The sequence below is a fragment of the Pteropus vampyrus genome, unplaced genomic scaffold, assembly GCF_000151845.1.
Source record: "Pteropus vampyrus isolate Shadow unplaced genomic scaffold, Pvam_2.0 Scaffold329, whole genome shotgun sequence".
NCBI classification, from domain to species: domain Eukaryota; kingdom Metazoa; phylum Chordata; class Mammalia; order Chiroptera; family Pteropodidae; genus Pteropus; species Pteropus vampyrus.
In genome coordinates, this window is record NW_011889110.1 from 387,040 (window position 1) to 402,476 (window position 15,437).

At 51.3% G+C, this 15,437-nt stretch overlaps 1 protein-coding gene and 1 long non-coding RNA gene across 3 annotated transcripts in view; one reads left to right on the forward strand and one right to left on the reverse strand.

The window, feature by feature from the left end:
• Nucleotides 1–2,043: 2,043 nt before the first annotated feature.
• On the reverse strand, nucleotides 2,044–6,644 carry LOC111730704. 2 transcript variants are annotated; one of them, XR_002776790.1, is made up of 4 exons: nucleotides 6,024–6,644; nucleotides 3,432–3,712; nucleotides 2,780–2,881; nucleotides 2,044–2,684 (listed from the first exon to the last, which is right to left on the reverse strand). It is a non-coding gene; the product is annotated as an uncharacterized LOC111730704 (long non-coding RNA). The 2 variants fall into 2 exon arrangements; XR_002776791.1 differs by having other exon boundaries at nucleotides 3,643–3,712; nucleotides 6,024–6,640.
• A 1,127-nt stretch (nucleotides 6,645–7,771) lies between these two features.
• EPHA1 (EPH receptor A1) overlaps nucleotides 7,772–15,437 on the forward strand; it is a gene marked incomplete at its 3' end in the record, with an annotated part of 14,631 nt that continues 6,965 nt past the window's right edge. Inside the window, exons 1-6 of the mRNA XM_023522059.1 lie at nucleotides 7,772–7,916; nucleotides 8,898–8,962; nucleotides 12,992–13,273; nucleotides 14,110–14,506; nucleotides 14,753–14,908; nucleotides 15,229–15,375. Of these exons, the coding sequence (XP_023377827.1) occupies nucleotides 7,835–7,916; nucleotides 8,898–8,962; nucleotides 12,992–13,273; nucleotides 14,110–14,506; nucleotides 14,753–14,908; nucleotides 15,229–15,375 (1,129 nt within the window). The remainder of the gene's footprint in view (nucleotides 7,917–8,897; nucleotides 8,963–12,991; nucleotides 13,274–14,109; nucleotides 14,507–14,752; nucleotides 14,909–15,228; nucleotides 15,376–15,437) is intronic.

Here is a 15,437-nt window from a genome sequence, read left to right on the forward strand (position 1 = left end):
TCCATCGCATGTAAGTGTCCATGGTTCTCGGTATCAAACTCTCCACCCGCTAAGGACCAAGAGAGTTTGGGGACAATTATCATGCTTGTTCACTGCTGTCCCCACAGGCCAGTTACAATTATTTAAGAGTCTTAGAGATCAAGGAAACGATGATTATGATAATGACAAGGTTAATGGCATTCTGTCATCCTATTGGTTTGCTTTTTGGTTCTGAGAATTGCAAAATGACAGTGAGGGATGTGTTTCAAGTAAGAAAAAGTGATAAAGAAACAGAAGACAAACACAAATCCTCGCCAGGGAATAGAAGGCAGGTAAAGAACTGAGTTTCCTTCCCCGCCTCTCCTGGACGGATGCACACCTCTGGCAAAGGAGTGGGAGGTGGTGACCTCTGTTTTCAATCCAGCTGGATTGTTGGGAGCTGTAGCACACCACCCATGTCACAGAGCAGGAGCATAGGGCAAAACACAGGGCTTAGAGGAGCCGCTGGCAAGAATCGACCACATTCGAAGGAGAGAAAGAAAAACTGTCAGTGCAGGTGAAATCTTCATTCGTTTCGCTCTCGTACCAGGTGACAAGCAGCAGAGCAAAACGAAAAGACTGACCTGGTCATGGGTCCTTGGCACCCATCCCATCCTTCCAAGAAAACCGAGCATCTGACTCCAAAACACCACCTCAGGACTTCGTTTCTTAGAAAGCTCTCTATGAAGAGGAGAAGGTGGCTACATCTCATGCCACATCCCACTGCAAATCTGCTGTAAGCTGCCACCAACGCCAAGTCCAAGTCCAAGCTTATCTCCTTCTCCCTCCTCTCCGCTGCTGATTGTTCTTCCCTGCCACCTGCATGGCACATTCCCTCCTCTCCTTCAATTCTTTGCCCACCTGGCTCTTCTCCTGTCTGAGGCTATGATTACTGGGATGACACCGCAAGCTAAGAAAGCCACTAGCTAGCTTACAGCCTACCCACTTAACGATGAGAACACGCGAAAATGGCTGCCACTTTCATATCGCGTTGATAGTCCCATGCTATTCTGAGATTTTATAAACAGTAATCATACCTGTTTAATAGCATACCTGAAATTTGAAGTTATACATGCAGTCACCTGCTTTCCTCACCAGGTGGCACCGAGACTTTATGACCCAAGGCCTGGGTCCCTTCCAGACTCAGGTCTGTATTTGGAGAAATACACATTAATTTCTTAAAAGAAGTGGCTGGGATATGAATGTTCAAATGTGTATGTTTCTGTATGTTTACATTGAAAACAATAACTTTCTAACTAGAACTTGTTAGAAGAAATTACAGATTGCCCTATTTACAATCTCTTCATAAAAAAACTCCTTCAAAGCAAAACTTAAAAGGAATCGAATTCATGTTCAATTAATAGGGCTCATATTCACCAAATACGTCTTTTATAAGACAACAGTGTGATGTTACCTCCAGACCAGTAACTTAAAACTGTGAGTGTGGGTTATGCCAAATCTACATTCAGCCCTCGGTGGTTAGTTCCCCAGAACTCCCAGCCTAGACCAGCAATAAAAACGTAAGTTTTCCAAATAAATGGTGTGAGCCTAATCTGGAAGACAAAGCTGCCAGTTTCAGCCCTGTCTTCTCCCATACTAGCCACACTAAAATTGACTTTCTAACACGGCTAGTTTACCACTTTTTCTCTCCCCGCCGGCTAACCAGCAAACGTTCTCTAACAAGGACCAAGTTAATGCTCCTCTCGCAGAAGGTTCTGGCGCTTCGCACTTGTCTCAGCTTGCTCTTATTAAATTTCTGACGTGCCCCAGCTCCCTGAGCCACGTTTGTTCCCTTCCTTCCCCTGCCTCCCTCCTATCTGCCCAGGACTTGTGCAGCATTTTAATCTCTGCAGTTAGCCACAGTGCCTCCTCCGACAGCCACACAGACAAGTCAAGGGAGGAACGCAATGGTTGCTCCTGAGACACCCACGAATGTTAGCATGAGGGGTTCTGAGTCACGGCCGCTTCGTGTGCCCGACCCCCTCCGCATTTTCCAGTCGCCACTCCAGAAATCAAACGAAATAGTATAGGACTGTGAATTGGTTTTATTTTTACCTTGGCGTGTGCTCAGTTAAGAATAGGCGCACAGACGGTGTTGAGGTGAAGGTCGTACTGAAATACACACTTGGATGTAATGCATGACCCCAAGCGAACTCCCATTACATCCCCTTGCCTCTCCCATCAGCTCCAGGAACAACGCGTCTCCTCCTGCGTGGCTGCCACTCACTGTCCCTTCCTCAACCCCAGTCTCCTCTTCTCCTTGGCCCAGGCTAGAATGCAGTGCAGGCTCACAGCTTCTCTACCACCCCCTCGCCCCTAAAACAAACAGAATGCTTTGGAAGATTTTAATGTTGCGAAGATAGAGGCGGAATTTTTTTAAAAAGAAAAGAAAAACGAAAAAAGAAGAAGAGGAAAAAAGAAACACATGCAGGGAGAACCACCGTACGTCTCGAAAGCATCTGAGTGGCATTTACGCCCATAATGTCGCATCATCCAAGTGGATCGAGTGATTTCTCCTAGCTGTTTCTTGATGCTTCTTCTGCCTCTTCTTGAGATCCAAGCTTCAGCCAAACACCCCTTTGAATTCAGGGGCTGAAGCTACTCGGTCTCCTCCTTCAGTAGATATTTCTTTCCCTTGAGTCTTCAGACCCATCTTGCAAATAACCCTGAACAGGAGGACATGAAAATGAAAAGATGCATCTTTAACCGTATGGCGGTACCAGGAGCTTTTGCTTGCATGCCTTACCACACTGACACTCACCTCATCGGCTGTGAGGTCCTATGTTTGTCGCCATCTCCCCCATGGTGCAGATGAGGAGGCCGAGGCTCAAAAAAGCTAGATGATTTGCCCAAGATCACACGGCTATTAAGAGACACATTAAACTTTCTAATAGGTACCTTCGCTCCTGATATCTCAGAGAAAACTTCAAACTGCCTTGATCTCAAAACTGTCCTATTTCTGGTAATAAGGGTTGCAGCTACCTAAACACGATCAGGTGTTATCTTCTTGGCAAAGTGACTTAGAAGAATAAAGGGGCATGCAAGGGGACAGTTGGAGGGGGATCACTGGGACCAGCGACATTGCTCACAGACCTCCTCTGCATGTATTTAAGCAGTTAAGGAGCCATGGGGCTAACAAAAAGTCTTTTTTAAAAACGAAGTGCCTTCTGGGAAGATTAAGCCTCTTTCAGAGACACCCAGATTAGCCGGATAAACCACGGGAGTTGCCCAGTAGAGCAATTCAAGTGTAGAATGTTTAACCACCAGTCAAGAGGTCTTTAAAAATAAGGTGTTCTTTATACAATGGAATAGCACACAGCAATGAGATTGAATCAGCACAAACCACGTGAATAAATCTCCCAAACATGACTAAATGAAAGAACTCAGACACCAAATAATACACTTATGATTACCTTTTATAAAGTTTGAAAATGGGCAAAACTAATCCATGGTGTTTTAAGACAGGATACTGGTTACCCTCGGATGATGGGTGGAGGTGGGGCATAAAACAAAAGTTTGGCGTTCCCCATGTTCATTGCCTCTGAGTGGGGGTAACAGGCCCCCGAGTCAGACAGAACTGGGTTCAAATCCTGGCTCTGCAACGGGGTGACTTTGAACAAGTACCTTCAGCTCTCCGTGCCTCGGGTCTTGTCATCTATAAAATGGGGCTGATGATACCTTCCTCCAAGGGTTGCTGTGAGAAGGAAATAAAACACTGCATGTGAAGGGCCAGCAGCCTGCGTAGGTGCCGTAATAAACGGTGGCTGTGATTATCCCGCCTCTGCTGCCTGGCCTGAGAGCAGGATCAGAGACCAGATAGGAGAGAGCACAGACAGAAGGAAAGGGGGGGACCGAACCAGCCTGATGATCAAAGACGTGCAAAGTCTACCCCAACGCCGTGCACAGTGCTGTTTCTTCCCTCTGCGCTGCCCACACCGTCTCCTGCACCTGCTGCCTACAAGTGCAGGCCAGCCCGATGTGGCCCAGACAAAGCCGTCGTGGTCCCATCCACACGGGCCCTTGCTAGGGCACGTGACACTAGTCTGATAAACTAATTTGCACTGACACTCTCACCGCGTTGCCAGCAGCTTACTGGGTTACCCGCCTGGTTAAGCAGAATTTTAACCAGAGTCTTATGGATGGACATACACGACCTTGACCCAGGCTGGTTGGACTCCATCCTATCCCAGGTCAGCAAGAAGCCAGGTGGGGTCAGAGCTGGGGTTGAGGGAGACAACATAAACAGGGTTGCGTTAAGGTTGGGGCTGCGGGAACAAGCCGGGGCCAGGCTGTAGGGACGTGCAGGCTTTCCTTCCCGACTGCACGATAAGAGCAGAGCCAGATGACCTGCGTGTTCTCCACCTAAGAGAGAAGACAGGTGTCCCTCCGGAGTACTCCGTCAGCTAAGAGGCCCATGGCCCCTGGGAGAGCGGAGCAGAGGAAGACCTTCTGGTCTTGACTTGTATGGTCAAAGGATGTCTTAGGGCCCCCGCTCAGGGAATACTGGTCGGCAAGCAGAAGGAGCAAACTGCTAATGTCCGCAACACGAGTGGGCGGCAGGGGAGGGAGGGGGTGTCAAGCTGAAGGGGAAAAGCTGGACTCAGGAGACTACGTGGAATTTTGGATCAGGCAAAACTTATCTACCCTGACAGCAAGCGTGAGGCCAGCGTTGTAATCGACTGCAAAGGGACAGGAGCATTTTCTGAGTAATGAAAGTGTCCCGTAACTTGACCAAGGCGGAGGGTACCAGGGCATGTGCATTCGTCAGAACCCATTGAACTGTACGCTTGGAATGGGTGCAACTTATTTTATGCAAATTATCTTGTAATAATAGTTGCTTTTAAAAGGAAAAAAATGGGTGTTTCAGTCGTAGAGGTTGTTCCACCCAAGTGGCCTCAGTGAGGAGAACCTCGGTAAGTCACACCATTGTGGGGGCACAAAAAGTAACTTTCTTCCCACCTTCTAAGTTCCTCTAGCCAGGCAAATAATCAAATTAACATGAAGAGGATTAACAGGAGAAAATGTCTAAAATTTATTATGGATGCACATGCGGGGATGCCATAAGAATATGATACCTGAAGATGCATCGGACAGTGGAGGTTTACCTGCCATTTTGGACAAAGGAGAAGGGCAGGAGTCTGAGATTTTTAAAAGGAAAGCAGGCAATTCACAGGTAGACAGGGAAAGAGTAACCCTGTGGCTAAACAGATTCTCGCAGGCCCACCCAGGAGCAATGGGACATGGAGGGAAGTTCGACAAGCAGGCTTGCTAGATTTCTCCCTGTCTGCCACATTTCGTTTATGTTCTGGTGCTAAGGTTATGCTCCCTTCCAGTAAGCAGGTTTGCCTGGTTGAACTCCTTCAGGCAGGCAATAACCAGCTCAAAATCAATATCCCAAAAGGCGCATTTGCGGGAGGCAAAACGTCGGCCTCCCGCAGCCTCCATCATTCTCTCAGCGCATCGATATTTGTTCAGTACCTTACAGAGAGCGAAGCACGTTCCTCCCCCACCCCTTTCCATCATCACGCCCACCCTATGAGGGGGGCATGGTGACTGCCACTTCATAGCTAAGGAAACAGAGAGGCGGCATATGCCGGCTGAAAGAGCTGGGCTAAGTCTACCGACTCCGGACCCCACCATCTTTACTGGAAATGGCCTCAGAGATCACCCCGGTTTAAGGAAACTCAGGTCCAGAGAGTGTAAATAACTCGACAAAAGCTGCACTGCTGGTTAAGGACAGAGGCCGGATGGAAGGCGTGCCTCCTCCCACAGCAAACGGAATGAGGAATTGTCAACTGGAATCATGCTTGATGGAGGCTAGAAGGTGTGCTCTCATTCCCCCCTCTGCAAGGCTTCCAGACCCAGGACAGAGAAGCAATCTTCAACAAAAGCGAAGACTCACTCGGACTCCACCTCTCCTTGGGGGAACACCCCCCTACCCCACCCCCTTGAGTCTCCAGGGTCTTGTAACTTTAACAAACGACAGCACCGTGCACACGCATTACCTCACCACAGTCTGGCTGATTTCCTAGCAGCAATTGTCCAGAGCTTGCTCCATTTCCCCCCTTCTGTTGGCCGTGCACCCTTCGCCCATTCCTCCCTGCTGAAATCACAAAGCTCTGACCCCAGTGAGCCCGCAGGGGCCTCCACCTCCTCCTCAAAGTCCTTGCATCAGAAGGAGGGGCCCCTGGTGCACAGGGCTGGATCCCGCGACCCCACTAGCTCTATATTCTAATAGCTTGTATGTATGCAGAGTAGTGGGAGACACACGATGGTGTGTACGGAGGGGGTAAAGTTCTGGGAGAATCACAAGGAACACTGATGAGGGTAAATTTTGGGGACAGGGATTAGAGAGTGGGAGGAGGGACGATTCCACTTCCTGTTCTGTTTCTTTTCTGTTCGACGTGAATTTTCCAACCAGTGTACACGAATTACACTTATTTATTTATGCCAGTGAGGATAGTCTGGGTCGGGACATTACACACACACACACACACACACACACACACACACACACGAGAAGTATTACTTTCCGAAAATAAAATAAGCACCTAGAATGCACCACCTCCCTTCCTCCACAATGACCAAAACATGCAACAACTTAAATAATAGAAAAACTATGAATGATTCACCCAAATGGGATGGAGCCAGGGAGGGGTGTGGGAAGGAGGGGCCCTGTGAGCGGCATCCGCTGCCCGTCCTCAGTGAATGCATCACTCTCCTTTAAGCCACTGTCCCCCCTGTTCTGCACCTTCACTGGGGTCCACTCCCGCCTGTCATTTTAGTCACCTGTGTGCTGCTTTATGCCCTAGCCCCCAACACTCCTCAGATTTATAGTCTGTTTCGGGCAAGGACTGTCTTACTCTTCTTTGATGCTTTTCAGGTTTCATGCATGGGAAGTAGAAACTGAATAAGCAGCTATTAAACATAATGTAGGGCAGTCTCCAAGACAATGAGAAAGCCACGGGTTGACACCGCCTGACGGAGCGAAAGCCAGCTGGCTCCCTTGCTGCTCTACCACTTGCCCTCAGCTCCTCTTGTCCCTCCCGTCTGCTCTGTAAAGTGCATGGTAGGTTCAAACTCCTTAAGGTGTTTACCAAGACCTTCCCAGCTCTGGCCCACACCTGCCTTTCTGCCTGGATCCCAAGACAAATCCTGTGTCCCAGCAGTCAGACTGGTCCATTCACCACTCCCAGAACGCACCCTGAGGCTCCCAGCCTTCAGGCCCTTGCTCATGTCTTTCTCAATCTCTGCCACTGAAAATCCAACTCAAAACGCCTACTTCCTGAAGACTCACCCGAAGTGCCCCACCTGCCGGGGTTTGCTCGCTCTTCCAACCTTCTAGGTCCTTCTAGGAGGGTTGTAACCCTCCTTGCATTATGGTCATCTAAGCCTCCCCTACGAGAGCATAAGCGCCTGCCTCCCCCGGCGTCTGCTACAGCAAGGGAGTAAGGGAGAGGGAGGAATACAAGGGTGTATAGTTCCAGGCCCGGGTAGAATTAGGCTAAAAGCTGATCGGGACTAGGTTGGTAGGGTTAGAACGAGGACCGGGTTAGTCAATTCCTAACCCCACCCACTAGGCGGCGCCCGCGGTCTCATTTCAGTCGAGACGCCTCCGGTTTTTGAAGTTTATTACCTGTCTAACAAGTTTCCTTCCTGCCCTACTGTCCCTTTAAGAAGGTGATCCAGGTGAGGCCGGGACTCCGCCCCCGGCGCCGGCCCCGCCCCCCACCCCCGCCGGGCCATCCCGGCTAGCCCAGTCCCCGAGACCTGGCCCAGCCGTCAGGGCCGCGGTCCCAGGTCCCGGCCCGGCGCCATGAAGCGGCGCTGGCCCCTGGGGCTCGGGCTGCTGCTGCTGCTCTGCGCCCCGCTGCCCCCGGGGGCGCGCGCCAAAGAAGGTACAGACTCCCGCCCCCGACCCACCCCCTCCCCTGGCCCGGCTGGCACACCTCTCCGGGAGCCGGCATTCCTGAGCAGGCCTCTCCTCACGCCGGTATCCAGCGCTCTGGCTTTGTTCGGCCGCCAGGCCCTGGGACTGGCCAGGCCAATCTTTGGTCTTTGACCCCAAACAGCTGCTTTCCCAGGCCAGTCACTCCCGCCCCTGCTGGGCAGCAGTTTGCGCCTGGGGGTGGGGTGCGAGGGTGCAGCGTCCAAATCCGCACCCCAGCAACCATGGGGCCCCTCTTGCCCAGGCAGCCCTAGCTTCAGGTGCCCAACCCAGAGATCTAGCCCTCCGAAGTCGGAGGTGGGGTGTCGCCTTAAGCCAACCTCTGCTGGCGACAGAGGGACCTACTGCTGGGGGAAGGATTAGGACTCTGTGCAGCGGTTCCTTGATGTAAAGGTCAAGCCTTACATGTGAAGGCTTGCCCACCCTCTCCGGCCCCCACTCTATATCCCCAATCGCAGGCAGTGCAGGCCCTTTGCCTGTGGATGGGGACCTCCCCATCTAGGAACCCCCACCAAGGTCCCCTGTCCACACCCTACCCGCTCATGACCCCCAGAGGCTGAGCAACTTGCTCGCCCGTGCACCCTTCCATGGTGCAGCTGACGGGCCCTTGCTGAGTGAGAGGGTGCAAGTCTTCTGTGTGGCGGCCCTTCCTAACGCTCCCTGCGTTGACTTTGGTCAAAGAGCTGGCTCTCCAACCCTGGTGCCACTCTGCCATCTCTCCTTCACACTCCAGAGGGAGACAGATTAATCCCTGGGGCCAGCTCCTCCTTCCTGGGCCATTTTCCTCCCCCTAAGCCTCAGGAAATCACAGCTGTTAGGAACAGGATGTCGAAGCCTGAGGGGCTGGGGGCCCAGAATGAGGAATGTGGGTTGCACGTGTGGGACCTCCTCCCCCCGGAGGTGACAGGCCCCTTTTCCTTCGCACCTTCAGTCACTCTGATGGACACAAGCACCGCACAGGGAGAGCTGGGCTGGCTGCTGGATCCGGAGGATGGGGTAAGTGGAGGGGGGGGCGGGGGGGGGGACAGCACCTAGGGTGGCTCAAGGCTGAAGGCTAGTGGGAAATGGGGCGGAGAGGTGGGTGGAGGAACGGAGAAAAGAGCAGGAAAAACTGGAAGTGTCTCCTCTGGGAGGGGGAGGGGAGGTGAGTCAGAGCCTCCTGAATGGGACATGGTGGGGTCAGGCTTCATCCCCTGGGGAATGCTTCAATGCCTGGTACCTCCCCTCCCTGCCCCAGGGAGGCAGGGCTGAGGACCAGGGGGAGATGAGCCCACATTATCTGGGAGAGCACAGACCATCCTGGAGATGGTTGGGCTGAGGCGAAAACCGGAAAGTGTTCTCAGTCTGAAGTTCATCCTTCTCGAATGGCTGCACAGATAGGTTCCAGGGGATCAGGGAACCCCAGAAAAGTGTGTTCACAGTTGTGTATGTGTATGTGGGCTTTTTTTTTTTTCCTGGAGAGGAGAGCCAGAGTTTTCATGAAATTCTTCAAAGTGTCTGTGACTCCCCCACAATTAAAAGCTGCCGGGTTAGTGGTCCCTGAGCACACGGCACCTCCCCATCCTCCCCAGTGCATCCCAGCTGCCCGAGTCTACTCCGAGTCCCTTCTCTCCTTGGATATCCCTAAAACCCAGTGAGCACAGAGAGGTAGGATCTTGTGAGTCACAGGGAGCACCTTTCTGCCGCTTGGCGGAGCTGGCCAGGAACCAGGGCGGGCTGGCCCAGTGGCCTCAGCCTCCGGGAGTCCGGCCTCAGGCCTTTCCTCCCTCTGGTCCTCTGAGTGTCCCCCTTTCCCTTTCCTGCTCCAGTAGGGATGGGGCCTCTATTTCTGAGGTTGGAGTGACTGGCTTTCCCTCTGGGTCCTAGGGTCCTGGCTCCACTCTCGGCTCTCCCACAGAGTAGCCTGTAATTAGAATTAATAGACTAAACCATAATGTATCCTACAGGAGGGGCTGCTTGGAAAAAATCCTGGATTAGGCCAGCCCTAATAGGCGCCTCATCTCATAAACCAGCTAATCACTCCACAGTGAGGGCTGCAGGTCCGTCTGCTGGCTCCCACAGGCCTTCCCTGTGCCCCTGCACCTCGGCCCAAATAGCGCTTCCCCAACTGGGCTGGAGTAGAAGCCAGGCACCTTTTGCAGCTCAGACTAAACAGCACTAGACGGGGCAAGAAGACAGCAGCTGTCACACACTCCCACTGTCTACCTTTGCCTCTCTCTCCCTCATCTTTTCAAAACACGCGCGCACACACACACACACACACACACACACAGGGCCAGGCTCCCCAGCATGTACCCACAGAGCAGCCAGCGGCGCCTAAGTGATAAGTGCAATGATCCTGGTTGCTGATCCTCGGCAGCTGGTTCTCCCCATCGGTCATCACTGGAACTGGGAGAGGCGAGCTACAGCTGGGAACATCTGCTTCTGGCTCCCGCCGCAGCCGAGGTCGTCTAGCTAATGAGCTGCATATTCACCACCCACCACCCACTACCCACCCACCTGCCCTCCGCCGCATGCCTTCCACTGGGCTTCCCCATCACAGCTTCCTCCTGAGAACAGGCTCTCCATGCCTTCTTTCATCCCAGCTTCAGTGCCTCCACACCCCTTGCCCAGTCTGTGAACTCCCTAACGTAATGCAGAAATAGGCCCCTGCCCCACCCCGCCCCCAATTCATAGTTAATGGTGCTTTTTCTTGCCTTTTCCCAGAGCTGGGAGCAGCCATGAACGCCCAGCAGTATAGCCCACTAAACGTGAACTTTCTAAGGGCTCACAGTCTCTTCTCTATAAAGGGGGGTTGCAACCAAAATAGCCATGGAACATTTTATAGATTTGGGAGCCTCTTTTTTAAGTTTGTCTGGTAGAGAAAATACTTAAGAATATTTGATACTATATATAAAAAAAAAAAAAAAAGAAAGAAAGAAAAAGAAAAAAATGGGAAACCTGTCCTCCCAGACGCCAGACCATACTACACATCAACTATAATTGAAACGTGTGGCATTGCATAAGAATACCAATTCAACGGAACAGAATAGAAAGTTCAAAAAACAAACCCACAACTATGAGATTTTAGTATGTGATAACATTGGAATATAATCAATGTGGAAAGTATAGGCTAGTCAAATTGACAATTGGATGTCTATAATTTTAAAAATAAGAAAAAGAAGGTAAAGTTACATCTCCACATCATATACAAAAAAGTAAATTCTAGGGATATTAAAATCGAAACCTAAAAACCAAATCTACAAAAATATTAGGAGAAAATATAGAAGGTCTTTATAAGTTTGGGATGGGACAGCTTCCCAAACAAAACACACAACCCAAAAATCATAAAGGGAAAGACTATACATGTGATTATATAAAATTTTTAAATAGGTGTCAACATCAGAGACATGAATAGTAAAATTAAGTAGCATGAAAGGGAGAAAATATTTGAAACCACATTTCGAGTAAGTGATTAATGTCCAAAATATAAAAATAACTCATCCAAATGAACAATCAAAAGATAACGATAGGATATCAAAGTTACAAACAGAAAATTGCATAAAAATTCAAATAGCCGGTGAGCGAAATAGAAACATAGAACCTCCTCTCAAAGAAATGGCAGTTAAAATGGCAAGAAGGTGCATTTTGTCTAAGATTGGCCAAAAGTAAGAAAATCATTAATATGACCCTAGGGCTGACCCCAAAACTCAGTGTTGATGAGCTTTTGAGAAAATTAGCCCTCAGGCAGTGTTGGATATGTGAACTGATAAGGCTTTTTGCAGGACAATTTGGCAATATCTTATAAAATGTATAATATGTTTACCCTTTGATACAGCTATTCTGCAGGAATCTTTAGAAATCTACATGGTTACTTAAAAAATAAAAAAAACAACTAGAAGCTATCTAAATGCCCAATAATAGATGAATGTTTAAATAAATTATGGTACATGCATACAATGGACTACTATTTTATGGATTGCTGAAAAGAATTAGGTAGATCTATCTGTATACACTCGTGTGGACATCTTTCAAAGACGTCTTGTTAAAAACAAAAGGTAACTTATAGAATAACTCTCATATTTTTTTTTTAAGTGTATATTAAACACACAGAAAAACATTAAAAAGTTTCTTTAGGGGCACTGAGAATGATCTGGAAAGTTTTACTCTAAATCGTTAAGAGTGGCTCTCTCTGGGTGGATGGATGGGAGAACTTTCACTTTTTAATACCATGTAAGTTTTTGCTCTTTGGTTTTTCATAATAAGCACATAGAAGCATAATGATCCAGAGCATACACTCTGGAACCTAGGCCTGGGTGCTTTTCCAGCTCTGTCTCGTAATAGCTGAATACCTTAGACAAGCCATTTAACCTTGCTGTGACTCAGGTTCCTCATGGGAAGTGTTTAGCGACTGTGACCGGCCCGTGGTAAGCACTATATTTGTACTCGCAGTTATTAACTAAGTTTGAAAATTCTTTAAATGTAAAAGAAATTCAGCGGGGGGGGGGGGGGGGGGGGCGCGGGGTGTGCTGGATGGTGTCTCGGAGTCCAGCCAACTCTGGGAGGCATGTTGGGGAGGTTGATATTCCCTTATTCAGAAAAGTTCTCTGCTGCTTCTTGCCCTCCAAAAGCTTAGGGGCCTCAATATTAAGCATAGTCCCCTTTTCTCTGAACAAATAGGCAGAAAGGTTTTGTTAACGAACTTTTGCTACAAAAGTCTGCCCCCCGGTTACTTAACAGCTCTGCTGATGAAATAGGTACAAGTTGGTGCTCATACTCTTGCTTTCGGAGTGGGTTAATTGAAGGGACCAGGGCTGGCTACAGATGTGAAAGGGATGTCATCCTGCCCATCCTCTATCCAAACAGATCCCTGACCATCATGCTTAACCTACTATCCTGGGCCGAGGGGTGGGGAGAGGACAGGACGGGACGAGGAATGTGACCCCGGGGGGCTCTAACGCCAACTTTCTCGCCATCAGCTCTAGAAAATGAAGGTTTGGGGAGCAGGTGATGACTTGGAGCCTGACTCCGACTTTCTTTTTGCAGTGGAGTGGGGTGCAGCAGATCCTGAATGGGACACCCCTCTACATGTACCAAGACTGCCCAGTGCAAGAAGGAGGAGACACTGACCACTGGCTCCGCTCCAACTGGATCTACCGGGGGGAGGAGGCCTCGCGGGTCCACGTGGAGCTGCAGTTCACCGTGAGGGACTGTAAGAGTTTTCCCAGAGGGGCCGGGCCTCTCGGCTGTAAGGAGACCTTCAACCTTCTGTACATGGAGAGCGACCAGGACGTGGGCGTCCAGCTCCGAAGGCCCATGTTCCAGAAGGTACTTCTGCCCTCCAGTGCCATTTCGGTCCTGACGCTGATCCCTGCCTCACTTATGTCCATGTCCCCACTCAGCTAAGAAAAAGCAAAGATGGCAGAAATAGGAAGAGAGTCTAACACGTCGAATAACAAAAAGACGGCAGAACTAGAACTCAGAAGAGCTGGGTCCGAGTGCCTGCTCTGCTGTGTCCCGACTCTGAGCACGTCCCTTAGCCTCGCCGAGCTTCGAGAATGGGGCCAGTCCTGTCTGCTCCAGAGGCTTTTGCAGGCGTCCATTGAGATAACGGCGTGCCGTGGTGGAGGCAGGGAAGAGGCGTTTCAACTTTTCCCGTGACGTCCTTGCGTGACACATCCCCATGAGTATCGCTAGAGCTGTATAGGAAGATAGTCCTCTGCAGGGTCTCTAACGCCATCTCTTCCTTTCCTGCTCAAGAAAACATACTGGAATGAAGAAGAGTTAGGAGCCTGTGATTATAGGCTGTGCTCACATTTTTTTCCCCAAAGAGAAGATGCTGTAAAGTTTGTTATTAGTAATAAATTAATTATGACGCACTGTATAACTGATCAGCCCATTGCACCGAGGCGGGCAACCCCTTCGCAGCAGCAGCCTCGGTGTCCGCATCTGTTAGCTGGGCACCGCGTCCATCCCACCTCGCAGGATCATGGCTCGGGTTCACAGCACAATGCCCATAAAATGCTTAGCTGAGTGGCTCACCCGGATCAGCCCTAGGGTTACAAATCAGCCCTAGGGTTACAGTTGTGTAAACGGTGAAGTAGGAAGCCAGAGGTCGTTTCTGTTAAGTGGTCACATCCCCCCTCCCCCGGCCTGCTTCCCAGGTGACCACGGTGGCTGCGGACCAGAGCTTCACCAGTCGAGACCTCGCGTCTGGCACGGTGAAGATGAACGTGGAGCGCTGCTCCTTGGGCCGCCTGACCCGCCGCGGCCTCTACCTCGCCTTCCACAACCCAGGGGCCTGTGTGGCCCTGGTGTCCGTGCGCGTGTTCTACCAGCGCTGCCCCGAGGCTGTGCATGGCCTGGCCCGATTCCCCGACACTCTCCCCGGGCCCGGCGGCTTGGTGGAAGTGGCCGGCGCCTGCTTGCCCCACGCCCAGGCCAGCCCTGGGCCCTTGGGTGCACCCCGCATGCACTGCAGCCCTGACGGCGAGTGGTTGGTGCCAGTGGGGCGGTGCCACTGCGATCCCGGCTATGAGGAAGGTGGCAAGGAGTGCGTGGGTAAGGAGACTTGAGGAGGTGATGACAACCTGCGGGGACCACTCCCAGGAGGGGGACAGTGTTGGGGTGCGAAGGGAGAAAAGGAAGCCAAGGCTCCATCTCAAAGGTTATTAAACTGAATGTCTGAGTGTCCCAGGGGGACACACGTGGGGGTGTTTCCAGTACAAGGGATGGTGGGGGAGAAGCGTTCTGATTCTACCTGTAAAGACACCGGACAACCATGTTTCCACTGCGTTCTCTCTCCAGCCTGCCCTAGTGGCTCCTACTGGGCGGACATGAACCCACCCCATTGTCTCAAGTGCCCCCAACACAGCACAGCCGAATCTGAGGGGGCCACCATCTGTACCTGTGAGAGTGGCCATTACCGAGCCCCTGGGGAGGGCGCCCGGGCAGCGTGCACACGTGAGTCCGGGGCGTGGCCTGGCCATCTGCGGGGGGATGCGGAACCTTTGCCGAGCCCGTGTTAGGGTCGAAATTTCCCAGAGCTTATCATATGTTGGGGACTGACTGCCGGGGTGTCCGGCACTTAAAGTCCCTCCTGCTCCCCCTTGTGCCGCCCCCACCCTCCCCCGGAAGAATGCAGGGCCTTGGTTAAGCTACTTTTCCTCAGTAGGAATGAAATCTCCCGGCGAGACCTTCAGAGGACTTCAAGAATTGGGGTGGCGGGAGGAGGCGAGGGCCGGCAGCTTAGGCTCTTACTGATGGCCCCTTTTCTCCTGTAGGTCCCCCCTCTGTCCCTCGAAACCTGAGCTTCTCTGTTTCCGGAACTCAGCTCTCCCTGCGTTGGGCGCCCCCAGCAGATATGGGGGGCCGCCAGGATGTGAGATACAGTGTGGGGTGTTCTCAGTGTCGGGGAGCGGCGCTGGACAGTGGGCCTTGCCAGCCCTGTGGGGGGAGCGTGCGCTTCTCCCCAGGGGCCAGCGGGCTCACC